Below are 15,214 nucleotides of genomic sequence, written 5' to 3'. Positions count from 1 at the left end.
ATCGCTTGACCCAGGATCACAGACCTAGGATTTCAAGGGGAGGTAGATCTGCCCTGGAATTACTGGAATAACCTTAATCTCCCCCAGAGACTCTCGCTTTCTCACTTCTAACTAGAAAACCCAAGTGCATTCGAGAGAAGCAAGGCTCCCACTTGAGCTGTGAGGACGCAGGCATGAGCCGGAGAAGGGACAATATGAGCTCTGTTTCATCAGGGTTGAACTGCACTCATTGATCCCATGGTTTCCTGGGGCTCTGGGCTCAAGAGTCACCAGTGTGTCATGTTCCCGTCTTAGCTCAGGCTGCCATAACAAAATACCATAGACTGAGTGGCTTAAACAACAGAAACTTATTTTCTTAGAGTTCAGAAGCCCAGATGTCCAAGACCAAGGTTTGGCTGATTCAGTTTCTGGTGAGAGCTCTCTTCCTGGCTTACAGATGACAACCTTCTCATGACATCTACACATGGCCGTTCCTCGATCCGTGAGCACAGGGGTGAGAGAGAGAGAGAGACAGGGGTGAGAGAGAGAGAGAGAGAGACGTGTGTGTGTGTGTGCGCGCGCAAGCTCTCTGGTGTCTCTTCTTATAAGAACATGCGTTTTATATCAGATCTATGACCTCACTGAACCTTAATGACTCCTTCAGATACCCCATCTCTAAATAAAGCCACACAGGGTTTAGAGTTGCAACCTATAAATTCTGGGTGATACAATTTAATCCATAACATTCCACCCCTGGCCCCTAAAATTGATGTTCTTCTCCCATGCAAAATATGCCAATTCCATCCCAACAGCCCAGAAGGTCTTGACTCATTCTGGCACCAGCCCTAAGCGCAAAGTCTCATCTAAGTGCTGAGACTCAAGGTATAACCTACAGTGAAGCAAAGATCCCACTCCAGCTGTGAACCCGTGGAACCAGACAACTTATGTGCTTCCAATATATTAATGAGATAGGGATAGGATAGGCATTCTCATTCCAAAAGGGAGAAACTGGAGGAAAGGGTTGATGGGTCCCAGACAAGTCCAAAACCTAGCAAGGCCAATTCCATTAGATCCTAAGATCTTGATCTTAAGGGTGATCCTCTTTGGTTCAACACGGTGTCCTTGGGGCTCAGGGCTGGCCCTGCCCAAGCAGCTCTTGGCAGTGGCCCCAAGTGGGGGACCCAACTTCTGAAGCCAATGAAAAAGGAACCTGGCCCTGGGGCCTGTAGTGGGAGTGGCAGCCCAATGATCTCTGGATCATCTTTGGGGTCATTCCTCCCTATTCGTGAGGATAACACATGTTCTCAGCCTTTCTTCATTCTACACCCCCTTCTCTGTATCCGTTAGTCCCAGGTGACACTGTTACTACTGGGACAAACCCATCTTCCCATTTTTATTCTTGGCTTCTGCTGGAATGGCTGATCAAATCCTGATTAAATCAAACAGAGCTTGGCTGGCTCAGTTGGTAGAGCACGCAACTCTAGATCTCGGGGCCATGAGTTTGAGCCCCACATTGGGTGTAGAGATTTCATAAACAGACAAACAAACTTTAGAAAACATCAAACAGTTGTGTGACCACACCCTTGATGTTGTTCTCTTTAGTATCCACTTCATCATTTTTTGCTATATGGATAAGCTGAAAATTTTCCAAACCTTCAAGTTTGGATTCCCTTTTGCTTAACGACCTTTCCCTTCTGCAACACATCTCCTTGTCACATTTTACTATAAGCAGTTAAGGAGGACCCAAGCTGCATCCTCAACACCTTGCTTAGAAATTTCTCAGCTAAACATCGGGGCTCCTGGGTGGCTCAGTCGAAGCACCTGACTCTTCATTTCTGCTCAGGTCATGATCTCATAGTTCATGAGATCGAGCCCCCAGTCAGGCTCTGCACTGACAGTGCAGCGTCTGCTTGGGATCCTCTCTCTCCCTCCCTCTCTCTCTGCCCTCCCCTGCTTACACGCTGGCATGCATGCTAAGTAAATAAACATTAAAAAAAAAAAACTATTAAAAAAATTCCTCAGCCAGAAATCCAATTCCATCATTCACAAGTTCTCCCTGCCATAGAACACCAGAACATGAACACAGTTCAGCCAAGTTCCTTGCCACTTTATAACAAAAATGGTCTCTTCGCCACTCTCCAGTGACATGTTTCTCATTTCCACCTATGAATTTTGGGGGTGGGACACAACTGCCCCTTTCAACACAGCAATGCTACGATCATGCATGACCATAAACCTGCATTGTTTGAAAAGCAATCCGTGAATCCTTTTTTCTAAAGCACAGGTGATTCTATGGTCAGTAACCAGACCCTTGATAAAAAGGTGCAGGGTCGGCACCAATTTATAAGATACTCTCCACGTCAGTGAATGAAGCATGCCTAGAAACCCACACAGTCAAAGCCTGCTCGCTGAATTAGGCACAACGGAGCTTCAGCCAGATGAATATCTCACAGAACACGGGTCACTGTCAACAGGCAAGAGTTCTACCTGCTTTTGTGGTTCCAGTCTCTCTGCTGATGACTCCCGGCTACCACTTTTCCTTGATGTTCACATGCCTCCCTATAGTAGCTCTCCTTTGAAATGTGTTACTTGTGGACTTGAGGTACAGAAGTCGGTAAGTAAACGTTAGAACTATATGCAAAGTAAGAACAAGCAGACTCTGAGAATGGGAGCCCGAGGTGGCTGGGGGAGTCGGCTGCCTACCGCTATGGTTTCAAGGTCCAGGTTTTGGGTGCTGACTGACTGAACAAAAAGAACCAATGGGCTACGGAATGGCTGCAGAGCGCAAGCCGGACATCTCTGGCAATCCTCTCTGCATTCTCTCCTTTCCAGCCCTGCAGCTGAGAGTTCAGTAGAATCACGTATTTTTAAAAAATCGCCAGCACCCAGCCTGGCCCACGGTGAGCAACTCCAAATTGCTGATGAGTTCGTTCACGTGTTCTTAAAGCAGTGATGCGAACATGGACGCATCTATCCAAAGGTTAAGAACATTCTGGAACCAGACAGCCTGGTCTCAAACTCTGGCTCCCACAATCACAAGCAGACAACCAGCTTAACTCTTCTGTGCCTCAGTTCCTTCCTCTGAAGATGAGGATGATGGTGCCTCCCCCAGGACTGTTCAGATTAAATGAGTTCTGTTAGGAGCGCAGAAGGAGCTCGGTACATGGTAAGGACCAGGTGATTGTTACCTTAGGGTTTCACTGTAAACTGCTCTCCTACATCTCAGATTCAGTCAATTCGACTGGCTTCTACACTCCAACATTCACAGTATTTGGCTTTAAAGAGCTCAAAACTGAGAAATATATTAATTATGATAATCAAATGCCATTTGTCTCTCTTCTGGATTTCTCCCCAAATGTGGTCAGATCAAAACTTACCAATATTTGGTGACATCCTGGAAAAGTCAGCAGCTCATTGTGAGAATGGGGTCAAGGAGGTGACCAGGGAGGTGTGCATGCACAATTACAAAGCAGATGTGCTGAGACCCAGGGTGCTGCAGGGGAGGGGTGGGACCCCCAGGAGGGCACACAGGTCCCTGATCCTGCAGCTTGGGCTCCCCTCTAATTTTTTTTAATGTTTATTCATTTTTGAGAGAGAGAGAGAGAGCGAGCACAAGCGAGCACACAAGCAGGGGAGGGGCAGAGAGAGACACACACACACACACACACACACACACACACACGTGAGGCAGGCTCCAGGCTCTGAGCCGTCAGCACAGAGCCTGATGTGAGGCTCAAACTCACGAACCATGAGATCGTGACCTGAGTCAGACCGACTGAGCCACCTAGGCACCCTGGGTTCTCTGCAAAGGGCGGCAGCCCCATACCACCTGCCCCACCCTGGCAGGGCAAGAGAGGGAAATGACAGCAGACATCTAAAAAGCCCCGTCATCCCCAAGGCACTGGACAAACGTTAGTAATATCTTAGTCTATTGACAATGTCTCACTTCGTACCACAATAATCTTTTATTTTTCTGGAAGTTTTCAAATAAGCCCATAATTCCATTCTTGCCAACAAACAGGGCCACTGTACCTTTTGTGAGAGCTAACGAGGAGCATATTTGCTTCGAGAAACGAAAGAACAGGCATTCTTTTGACAACTGTCAAAAATAGCTCAGTCAATTCAAGAAAATCATCTTTGAGGACAAAACAAGGACTAAGAACTCACCGTGGCCCTGCACCTAAGCCCATCAGGTCATTGCCACGGGCAAGGCTTTACATAAAGGGAAGGGAGAAGGGCCGCACACATCAGCTGATCTGATTCCCGGCCTCGCTCTTTGTCTCTCTGGTTCCCCCACCCCTCCCGTTTCCACACTTTACGAAAGGGTTTAGAAGTTCTATTTCTGGCCCCGTGACTCTTCCGGCCACCGCTGGGTGCAGACCAGATTTAGCCCAAGAGTCGGCGGGTGACTGGGCCCACACGGTGCCAGCAGGAGAGGTGCCAAGCCCGCTCCAGCTTGCACAGACCGGCTGTCACGGGGGCGGCCAGGCATTCGTGCAGAAAAGGCGTCTCCCCTTCCCCAGCCACCTTTCCACCCCAGAAGCAGGGTCTCCACCTGAGGACAAAGAGGGCCTTACTGAAGGTAGGAAGAGGAGGAAAACAAAGGGCCCGGAGAGAAGCCACCAGGAAGACCAGGGCACCCCCTCAGCACGCTCCCCGCCCCCCCCCCCCCCCACCGGGGCTGCTGGCAAGGTGCTACCCTCGGGTTTCCCTAGGGGCTGGGGTTAGTGGCTTCAGGGTTGGCAGGGAGAGGCTGGGCAGCTGTCGGTCATGGTGAGAACAACCGGGAAGGGTCCGTGGGCCCCAGAAGCATCGCAACAGAGCCCTGAAGGTAGCCATCGTGCATCAGGAGCCCCAGTGCCGGGCTGCGCACCTGACAGGTGTCTAATGCAAGTCTGCTGGTCATTCTCCACCGCAAAACAGGGGGAAAGAAAGCAGAGATGAACAAGCAGCCGCGGCTTACTTGCCTTCAGAGCCCCACGGGCATCTGCGAAGGACTCGAAACACAGGATTCTGCCGTGCAGGGCGCGTGACTCAGACACCAATTCCCTCCAAAGACCGGTCAGGATGGCAGCAGCTTCCAATGCTAACCCCCCCCCCCCCCCACCCCAGGCCTGGGGTGGCCCAGGTGAAGCCAGAGGAACGAAAGAGGGTGTGTGCCAACACTGAGCCGGTTTGGCCCAGCTGCAAACCAGGGCTGGGCCACCTTCCTGTGTCCCAGCCAGAACTATGACAAAGCCCATTGTTCTGAGATCCACTAAGGTGCGCCTGCCGGTACTGGCCGCTTTGCCAGCTGCACGATCAGAGGCCGTAATGGCCACAATTAACTAAGGGCTCACCAGGTGCCAGGCAGGTTACACACCTCAACATATATCGCCCGAGGAGACAGGAGAGCCCGATGAGACGGCCAAGTCGGTCATCCCAGGCTATCCGTTCACCGGGAGCCCTGTGAGTGCCAGCTGTATGCCACGCTCCGGGGCCGGATGCTGGGGGTGCGATGAGAAGGAGACATGGCCGCTGTCCTCAGCCCCTTCCTCAGTTGGTGGGAGAAAACAGACAAATAGTCCCGTACACACAAAGTGAGACATACCATGATGAGGGCATTAACCTAGGCCCAGCTTCACGACAACTAGGTGACTGCGAACGAAGGCCAGCCGTTACTAGTTTCTACACATTGTTTAAGTGTCCTAATCCCCCTCATCTGTAATACTGGGATGAAGAGGGGCGCCTGGGTGGCTCAGTTGGTTAAGCGGCCGACTTTGGCTCAGGTCATGATCTCGCGGTCCGTGAGTTCGAGCCCTGCGTCGGGCTCTGTGCTGACAGCTCGGAGCCCGGAGCCTGTTTCAGATTCTGTGTCTCCCTCTCTCTGACCCTCCCCCGTTCATGTTCTGTCTCTCTCTGTCTCAAAAATAAATAAATGTTAAAAAAAAAAATTAAAAAAAAAAAACTGGGATGAAGAGTACCTATAGCAAAGGGTTCTGTGAGGGCTAAACGTGACAATCTACACGAAGCGCTTACCTTGGGATAAAAAAAAATAAATGAGATAAAATACGACCATCGCTTTTTTAGTTGACCACCAAGTAGATTATATACGCAGATTTAAAGTATGACATCTCAATGTATTTCTAACTTTGTCCCACATACGTACATTTTCAAAACACTCAACTCACAAGTTCAGGGTCTCCAACCTGCACCTGATTCGTTACTGGAGGGTCACTAGGGTGGCCGTATAATTTAGTGCCTAGACCAGGACGCCTCTGGGGGTGGAAAACAAAGGACCAATGAGCGATTCTGAGCAGCCTGGAGGTGCTGGCCACTCTGTCCACTGCCCACAGGCCAATTTCAGAGGAAAGGCCAGCAGCCATCACTAGGCATCCTTCCTCCAGCTCTGTTGGGAGCTGCCATGTTTGAGAGCTCGCCCAACAAAACTGCAGCCTGGATGACAGGTAGCATTTGTGTCACCCCATCCCGCAGTCAGGAAAGTCCACGGACAGGGACACCGCCCCACCACACACACACACGCGCGCGCGCACACACACACACGTCTTCCCAGAACCTCAGGAAAGGAGTCAGACTCTGGTCCTGGCACCTGTCCTCACCCCTCACGTGCGGCCTCCTAGAAAGATGTCAGTCAGCAGCCCTTACCTCAGGTGTCCCAGGCTGTAGAACCGGGACTCGCCGTCGGTGGAGCGGACCACCTGCAGCGTGAACATGGGCTGCAGCTGCCTCAGCTCCAGCAGGACGATGGCCAGGTAGTGGATGAAGAGGAGGGCGTCCACGAGGGACACCGCGTACTGCACGATACCCTGGTAGTTGCGGTCCCGAGAGTCCAAAATGCGGACCCCATAAAACAGCCAATAGGAAACCACAAAAAAAAAGATGAGGACCAACAGAAGGGCACGGAACACGAAGACGCGTGGCACGTCAGCTCTCTGCTTGCGGAAGAAGAGCGCCCAGGTCCCGATGAGCAGGATGAGGAGTTTGAACGCCACGGAAATGAAGAGTCCCTCACAAATTGTGCCACAAGGCTCCAGCTCGTCCCTCCACAGGATGGGGGGTAACAGGATGAAGGCAATGGGGGTGAGGAACACCAGCAGTCCAAGGACCGAGGCCACGGTGAGGCCCAGGTAGCGCCTGCAATCCAGCCTCACGCTGTCTTCCATATCCTTGCTGATCCTGGCAATGTCCTCCTGTGATATGCTGTGCTCTGAGGTGCCTGTGATGGCCGTGGTGGTCTCTCCCCAGTTGTCATCCTGACGGGGAACACAAACAGGGAGCGTGAAGAGCCACAGGCGGCAGGTCACTGGTAAAAGCCACGAAGCAAGCATTTGGACACGCGGCGCCCACGGAGGGCCCTCCTCTCTGAACCAGCCCACACCCACGGGCATCCCAGAAAACGGAGGCTTAAGTCTTCAAATACAGGAAGTTTTGACCTGAACGGTTTTCACTGGCATTTTTCCAAGGGGGTCATACACTGACCTTTCCAAACAGAGAAAACGCAGTCTACCCTTTTGGTGTGTTTGTTGGGGGATTCATTCTTATCATGTTGATTATCATCCCCCGTGCTGGAATCTCCGGAGAGGCTTTTTGGCCCAATAAGCAATCCCGCCGTGAGACTGACATGTGAGGGCTCACCCGTAACATAAGAAAACTCTGTGTTCTCACCTCAGTTCATGGCTGGGTTACGAAGGCCGACAAAGTCCAACTTCCGGAAGTGAGGTATTATAATACCCCCCAGCAGCTCTGAAGAGCCAGCGACCTTCACTGCTATGTACAAATCACAGCTAACCTGTAACTATTTTTTTTTTTTCTTCAAGAAGTATCAGTGTCAAGCACTCCGTGACAATGTTTCTCAGCGAGCAACCTAAGCAAATTCAAGTACGGATGGCCAGGACAACTCACAACTTCCTCCCTACGCCTGGGTGGCTCAGTCGGTTCAGTATCCAACTTCGGCTCAGGTCATGATCTCATGGTTCATGAGTTCAAGCCCCACATCGGGCTCTGTGCTGACAGCTCAGAGCCTGGAGCCTGCTTCAGATTCTGCATCTCCTTCTCTCTCTGCCCCTCCCCTGCTCACAATCTGTCTCTGTCACTCAAAAATAAATAAACATTGAAAAAAAAATTAAAAAAAAACAAAAACAAAAAACTTCCTCCCTCAACACACATTCTCACTGACACACGGAATACAGACTGCTACAGAACTACCAGACTATTGCAGTGTCTCTGACTTTTGTGCTTTCCTCTCTCTTTTTAAAGTCTGAGGTAGCTTCCATTTGGAGCAAGCAGTCTCTTCCTTTACCAAGATCCACTGGTTAAGATTTTCAAACAATTCTGCTATTTCGCTGGCAAGCAAACCTGACTTCACTACAAAGGCAATGAAAAGCCACAGGGGCTCCAAAGAGGTTTTTGCCTCAGAGATTTGTGTACATGATTTAACTTGGAGAAAACAGTCTCATGTAGGGACAAGCTGGGTGAAATTCATGCGTAAGACACCAACTTTGAAAAATCTAGTTTAAGTTGACAGCTGAATCAGCAAGAATTGGGATCTCATAACTGAACAAGAACCTTAGATCTAGAAATGATCAGAATCACGATCTATGAACAGATAGGCTATGACAAGGACTGGTGGGCGGTGGCAATGGTCTTGACCGATGAACAAACAGGTCTTCGACTTGGAAGGTTACAAGTATCACATACCACAAACTCTCTAGGACAACGCCAAAAGCCACCAAGACTCTCTCACACATGTCTGAGGGAAGTACCGAATGGTCCAAGCACTCTTGAAAACGGGTCTGGTAGTGTCATACAAATTTCACTATATGCTGAACTGTATGATCCAACAATGCCACTCCCACGGTTTTATCCAAAATCAATGAAAATACACATCCACAAGAAGACCCATGCCAGAACGTTCTTAACAGCTTTATTCACAGTAGCCCCAAATGGCACACCTCAAATGTCTATCTATCACCAGAAGGATAGGTAACAAACTGTAGTATATTCAGACGACAGAATACTACTCAGCGAAAATAAAAAAGGATGAATTGCTAAAACACACCAGAGCTTGGTAAATCTCAAAATCATTACGCTGACTAAAAAACGTCTCAAACAAAAGAGTATGATCCCAATTACATTAAATTCTAAAGCAGGCAAAACTAATCTATGGCGGTAGAAATCAAAATAGGGTCTGTCTTGGAGAGGTGGGGGTGGGGACGGGAATTGACTGGGGAGAACATGAGAACTTTGTAGAGGAATAAAAACGTATGTATCGATAGTGTAAGTTCTCTGGGTTTATTCAGCTGTTTGAAATTCTCAAACCCTACACTTGAAATCTGTTCATTTCTGTGGGTAAATTTCCTTCAATGAAAAAAAAAATCACTGATATAGAGGAAAAAATAGCCACAACGTCAAAAATCAACAACTTGTGGGGAGCCTGGGTAGCTCATTCGGGTAAGCATCCGACTTCGGCTCAGGTCATGATCTCGCGGGTTTGTGAGTTCGAGTCCCACCTTGGGCTCTGCGCTGACAGCTCAGGGCCTGGAGCCTGCTTTGGATTCTGTGTCTCCCTCTCTCTGTGCCCCTCCCCTGCTCGCACTCTGTCTCTCTCTCTCTCTCAAAAATAAACAAACATTAAAAAAAATCAACAACTTGTAATATAAGGTGAGTTCACAGCCTACACAAAATAACTTACTTTATAACACCTAGAAAGGGTGAAACGCAAATACTGGATTCCATGTTGTGTACTGGGCCTAATATTCAGATGATAATCAGTGTGGAAGTAATTATTCCTAGTGCCTCGTGGTCATTTCGTTGACCACCACACTGCTATGGTTTAGCCAGCGTTTCTAACTAAATCCCCTGAATGGATGTACACCTTGTGCCTAAAGAGCGTAGCTGTCCGAAGCGTCCTCCGAAGCTTGGGGTTCTTAGAACAGAAAGGATCTAAGATCCTCTAAATCTGATATCTAAAGAGCCTGAGGCCCACAAAGGTCATGACTGCCCTTGGTCACAGAGCTGCTGAGAAGTACCGCCTCCAAAAACCCATGTCAGGGCCTTTCCCATCACATCAACTTAGCGTAAACACGAACAGCTTCCCGGCGAGCTCCAAGGTGTAGAGAAGCGGCAAAGAAGAAATGTCCTCCCAGTGGGCCGCCAGCACTGCGGAATCCACATGCGGAAGGAAACTGCCGCCCTGCAGCACTTCAAGGGCGTCCAATCTCAGGGTCAGCCAGTCAAGGCCACCCCTCTGGCCCTCCCAGAGCCGTGGCAGACAGTGCAACGTTCCTACTGACGGCATTTACTCATCACTGGCCAAACTCCACCTTCATCCCACAGCTGAGCGTTGGGTTCTGAGAGCACCTCGTGTGCTCTGAGGAATCCCAATTTCAGTGCCTCTGTCTGCTTAAAGATGCACGTATGTGTGCAGCTGCAGGTGTGAGCATACATCGGTCTATTCGGGGCCAAGGCTGTACGTGCATGTATTTCAAGAGCTGTGGAAGGTATGCAAGCGTGTTTCTGAGTACAGCTCAGATGTTTATTTAAATCAGGCGGGCTGCCAGATAGTCAGGACCCAGAGAGAAGAACCCACACGGTGTCTTTTAATACACTGCCAATATTTTAAAACTGGGTGACTTCACATAAAATCCTGATTTCCAGCTCTTCTTAAGTACCAGTACACCCAGAAACACAGAATTCCTGCACCCCTGAGCAGTAAGACGTGTCCAGAGCTGGGGAGCTGCTGCTCCTTTGACAGAGGAAATGCATTCTCTAGTTTGCCACAGACCCCAACGCTCTACGCCTCTGTCCGGACGCTGAGGTGCCCCACAGTTTGCTGCTCAGCCCCCAGCCTGCCTGATATGTGTGTGTCCCTTCTCTGTGACTGAGGGCCTATTTCATTCTTCCAGGTTTTCCTACCGGGCATCTAAGTGTCCAGCCCCCGATTTATTTCATATATGTCTTAGCGGTCAGTCTGGGCTCTCTGAACCTCTTCTTCTCCATGCCACTCGGGGCTGCGAGAGAGGACATTTCCTTCCCTCCCGTACTGTTCCACTTTGGAACGAGTCTCTGGAGACGACAGCCTGTAACTTTCCCTTTCTCTGCCCTGTCATCAGCCCGGCTGGCTTCTTTTCAACACCATAGTCAAAGCAGGCCAACCAATCGCATTTCAGAACAATCCCCAAGGCAGCCAATGGCAGGACAGGCTGTCCTTAGACCAACAAGAAACCACGAGACATAGATAAACTAATTATCATGCTAGAAAAATAAAGATAAAAACCCAAGAGAACCTACTGCAACAAGACTTAGGAAAACATTTACTGAAAAGAGTCTTGATCCAGTGGCAGTGTGCTTACAGACTGCCTTTGATCCTTACCTGAACTTCCTCTGTCCGAGTGGAATCGTTTGCCAACAGGGGCTCTCCAGTGGGAGCTTGAATGGTGACAGATTTTTCTGACCCTCTGCCATCTTTATTCCGGGGTGATTTGTGTCTCTCTCTATTTCTCTCCCTGAAAAAAACAAAAATGACTGATCATCAGCTAGCACGTTTATACCACGTGAATCACTTCTCATCAAAATACATTGCAGATTTGATTTTGAGCTTGGAAAAATTCTACACACACACATATACACACGCACGCAGCCAATACCCACCCACGCCACCTGCCTACAAGGAATAAGCTCATTTTTACTCCCAACTTAGTATTTTCCTCCTGCCATCCAAAGACCCAAAACAGAGACTCACTCCACCCTCAACAGTGGAATTGAAAATACACCTTTTCAAAGCCTCACACTGTGAATTTTAGAATTTCTGTAGCTGACTTGATTTGCTTACAATCTGCCTAAATTCATTTTCTAGGACTTTCTTGTGGGGGCAACACTGCAAAATGTTTACACTTTGGTCTGTCCAAAAAAATCTGGGACACACTGTCACCCTACACCTTTGCATAACACAAGAAGAAAGGAAATTCTAAACCAGCACAGAGAAGCATTTACTTCTCATTCCTAGAAATTCAAACTGAAAGTCATTCCCATAGGCTCTGGCTGAGTCCGAAGGACCCAGAGGAACACAAAAATCTAGTACAAATGACACGAAGGGGTGCAACTGTCTATGTGTGTGTATGTTCAGGCTTCCTACGGAAAACAGGCTGCTGCCTCATTTTACCCCAGATGCACTTCCTGGGTGGTCTTCCAGGGCAACCGTGAGAGGACCCTACCTCGGGTCAATGTTGAAATTACAACAGGGATCAACTACTGTGTGAAGCTGAGTGTGGTCACAACCTAGCCATTAACCACCTACGGAAACTGGGACTCCCACCCCCGTCTGTGAACACTCAGTTCAGGAGCCCCCCGCAAAGGAGCCCCTCGGTGGCCAAGAGTAAGCTCCCTCAACCTCCGGTCTTATACGGCCTCCTTGACATCAGTCCTCCCTCAAACACTTGCCCTCATTCCCAAGTCCCCCCAGACAGGACAGAGCACTGCACACATAGACTCTGGGGACATCAGTCAGATCTCAGGTCTGCCCCTATTCGATTTGCACAAATTATTTAACTTCTGAAAACCTCAGTTTCCTTATCTGTTGACATGGGGATAATGATCATACCCCACAGATAACGTATGCAGATTTCAGTACAGGGGCCTCAAAGAAGGAGATATAAAAGGAGCTATTAATACACAATCCAACTCCTATCTCCACAGTGTCCTGTTAACCTACCATTTACCAAACAAAATCACATGCAGACTTCCTGGGGGCAAACTCCTACCTTATCAGTACCTCCCTAGGATAATCATTGGTTATTTCCTTCAAAGAGTAGGGAGGCTTTCTTGGTCCCAGAAGTTCTCAGTGACAGCATCTCCAACTGCTAGAGCATAACTTATCATCCCAATCTATTGCTAAATTAGAGTCTAGAAATACACGTGCTCTGGTCAACTTGGGTGTTTTATTTTAACCAGGTAATGAGGGCAACAGCAGAGAATCTGTCTGTTTACCTAGAGATGCATCCATCAGTGCCAATCATTCCACTCCCACTTCGATTTAGAGAGCACCTCACGGTGTGCTTCAATTCATTAACTTCATTCAATCCTAACAGTGACTGTCTGAGGCTGGTGGCCTTGTCCCTGTTTTACAGATGAGGAAACTGAGGGTCATGGAGGTTAACTGACTTCCCAAAGTCGTAGTGAGCGGCAGAGCAGGATGTGAACCCAGGTCTGCTCCCACCACCGCGTCTCATACCCGCTACGCTGCGCTGATCTGCAGATCTGGTGGCACAAACATTCCTAATGCTCATCCTGACACCCTCTGTTGGATGAACTACCGGAGCCATGAAATCTGCCTGTGGAGCTACTTCTGGTGGCCACAAAGGCACTGTGAACTTGGACAGCATGAAGCGATGGGTCCCATGCTCTGGGCTGCTGAAGACACTCACTTCAAAAGGACCCAGTGGTGTGCGAAACAAAAAACAAGTTGGGAGAGCCTTCCCACGCGCCTGCGCAGTCTTCAGGATGAAGAGTGTGGACGAAGCCTAGAACCCCCGCTCCCCAGGGCCTCCATCGGCCAGACCCAGGAGCCTCCCCTTCCACCCTGTGTTTCCACCATCCCCAACCGCTTTCCCATCCATCACTCTTTCTGCCGTCAGCCAAGTCACATGCTCCCCCAACCCATCTATCTATTCACTAGTCCCAGGGGTCAAATCCTGTGACAGCACAAATTCCACTGGAAATCAAAATTCTTTCACTGAGTGCCAAGTGCTGAGCCTGAACGTTGCCAAGGCAGAAAGCAAGTGGGGAGGCACCCAGGGATGGAAACAGCCTCTCTAGGGCCAGCCATCAACCTGACCACCTCCACCCCCGCGGCTCTTAAAGGGCCCCGCAGCACCCAAAGGAGAAGTGACAGCTTAACCATTCCCCTGGCGACATCTGAGGTGAACCAGACAGGAGCCTACTATCTGATAACCCTGGGAAGGTTTCTCATCCCCCAGAGCCAGATACCCTAAACCAGTGCTTCCCACACCTGCACCAGGATGGGATTTAGGTACATTCGCTGGCCCCACCCCTAGGGAATTCTGGCAGGCAGACAATGGGAATCTGCATTTGTCACCAGCACCCCCGGTGATTAAGATGCGGGGGGTCCAGGGAAACTTGCCCCAAGGTGTTTCCCCCCAAATGCTCTGAGGAGGAGGGCTGTTGGGGGTGACTGCCTGGCAGCCTGGCTGTTTGTGACATGCCTGTATACAACAGGGGCTCAATAATGGGAGCCGTGAGTGTAACGCCTGGCTGCGCGATGCTGCGGCGTAGCGTGGCTTCTTTATTAAAACAGCGTTAAGCGGATGAGGCTGGGGACAAGGCTCAGGCCAGCGTGCGTTGCGTCAGGACACAGCATCAGCAGCGGGGTCGGTCAACACTGGGCCGGTGCCTGTGGTCACACGGCTTTTACAAAAATCACCGGTTGTGAGTTACCGCTCCGGGAAGGTGTCGGAGCCAGTCCTAAATGGAGAAGTCCAACAAAATTACTGCCGTTCGGTGCTGTCCAGGGTGCAGAGCTTCGAGCCGCAGGATGGCCGCCTCACTACAGTGGGTGCTCACATGTCCATCTCTACGGCTCCAAATGCCGTGTCGAGTGCACTCCGGGAGAGGGCTCCCCGCTGTTTGCGGGATCTAAGAGTGGAAACAGGAGACTGAAGCAGGGGGCTGGGTAAGGCCACCACGCCACAAGAGGGCTGTGACAAAGGCATGCACGCCAGGGAGGGTCTCCGGCTCCACCTCAGTGGTGTGGATCACCGGTGTGCCGGGCAGCTGTGTCAGCCACAGGAACCGGTGTCTTCACCTGTGAGTCGGTCTCTATGCAGCATCTGCCCATCAGAGTCCAGATCAGTGTAACTGTCCCGTGTGCGTGCGGGCGAGAGGGTGGAGAAGCCAGCGACGGCACGCAGGAGGCCCCAGCACGTGTCTGTACCTGCGTGTGTGTATGTGTGTGCAAACGCATCTACCCAGGCGGCTCTAGAGCTGAGCCCTTGGGGGCTGCTGTAAAACGCCCTTGCTCCAGCCAGAACCCCCATCGATTCCTGTTCCGTTCCCACCACAGTCGGCATTTCCTGGGAAGACTATTCAGCTCTGTGTCTGTTGTTGGTCTATTTCTATTTGGGGAAAGCTGGCCCCACCAGTCACTCCTCCCTTTCCTTCTCTACCACCACCCACTACCCGTCCTTTCTCTGCTGACTGCGGGGCTGGCTGGCCGCTTCCG

General features: G+C 50.2%; 1 protein-coding gene across 1 annotated transcript in view; it reads right to left on the bottom strand.

The window, feature by feature from the left end:
* VANGL1 (VANGL planar cell polarity protein 1) overlaps positions 1-15,214 on the bottom strand; it is a 47,218-nt gene that overhangs the window by 20,003 nt on the left and 12,001 nt on the right. Inside the window, exons 3-4 of the mRNA XM_027058274.2 lie at positions 11,351-11,483; positions 6,625-7,232 (exon numbers count right to left, since the gene is read on the bottom strand). Of these exons, the coding sequence (XP_026914075.1) occupies positions 6,625-7,232; positions 11,351-11,483 (741 nt within the window). The remainder of the gene's footprint in view (positions 1-6,624; positions 7,233-11,350; positions 11,484-15,214) is intronic.

This window comes from Acinonyx jubatus, chromosome C1, assembly GCF_027475565.1.
Source record: "Acinonyx jubatus isolate Ajub_Pintada_27869175 chromosome C1, VMU_Ajub_asm_v1.0, whole genome shotgun sequence".
Classification (NCBI taxonomy): domain Eukaryota; kingdom Metazoa; phylum Chordata; class Mammalia; order Carnivora; family Felidae; genus Acinonyx; species Acinonyx jubatus.
This window is presented reverse-complemented; position numbering and strand designations above follow the sequence as displayed.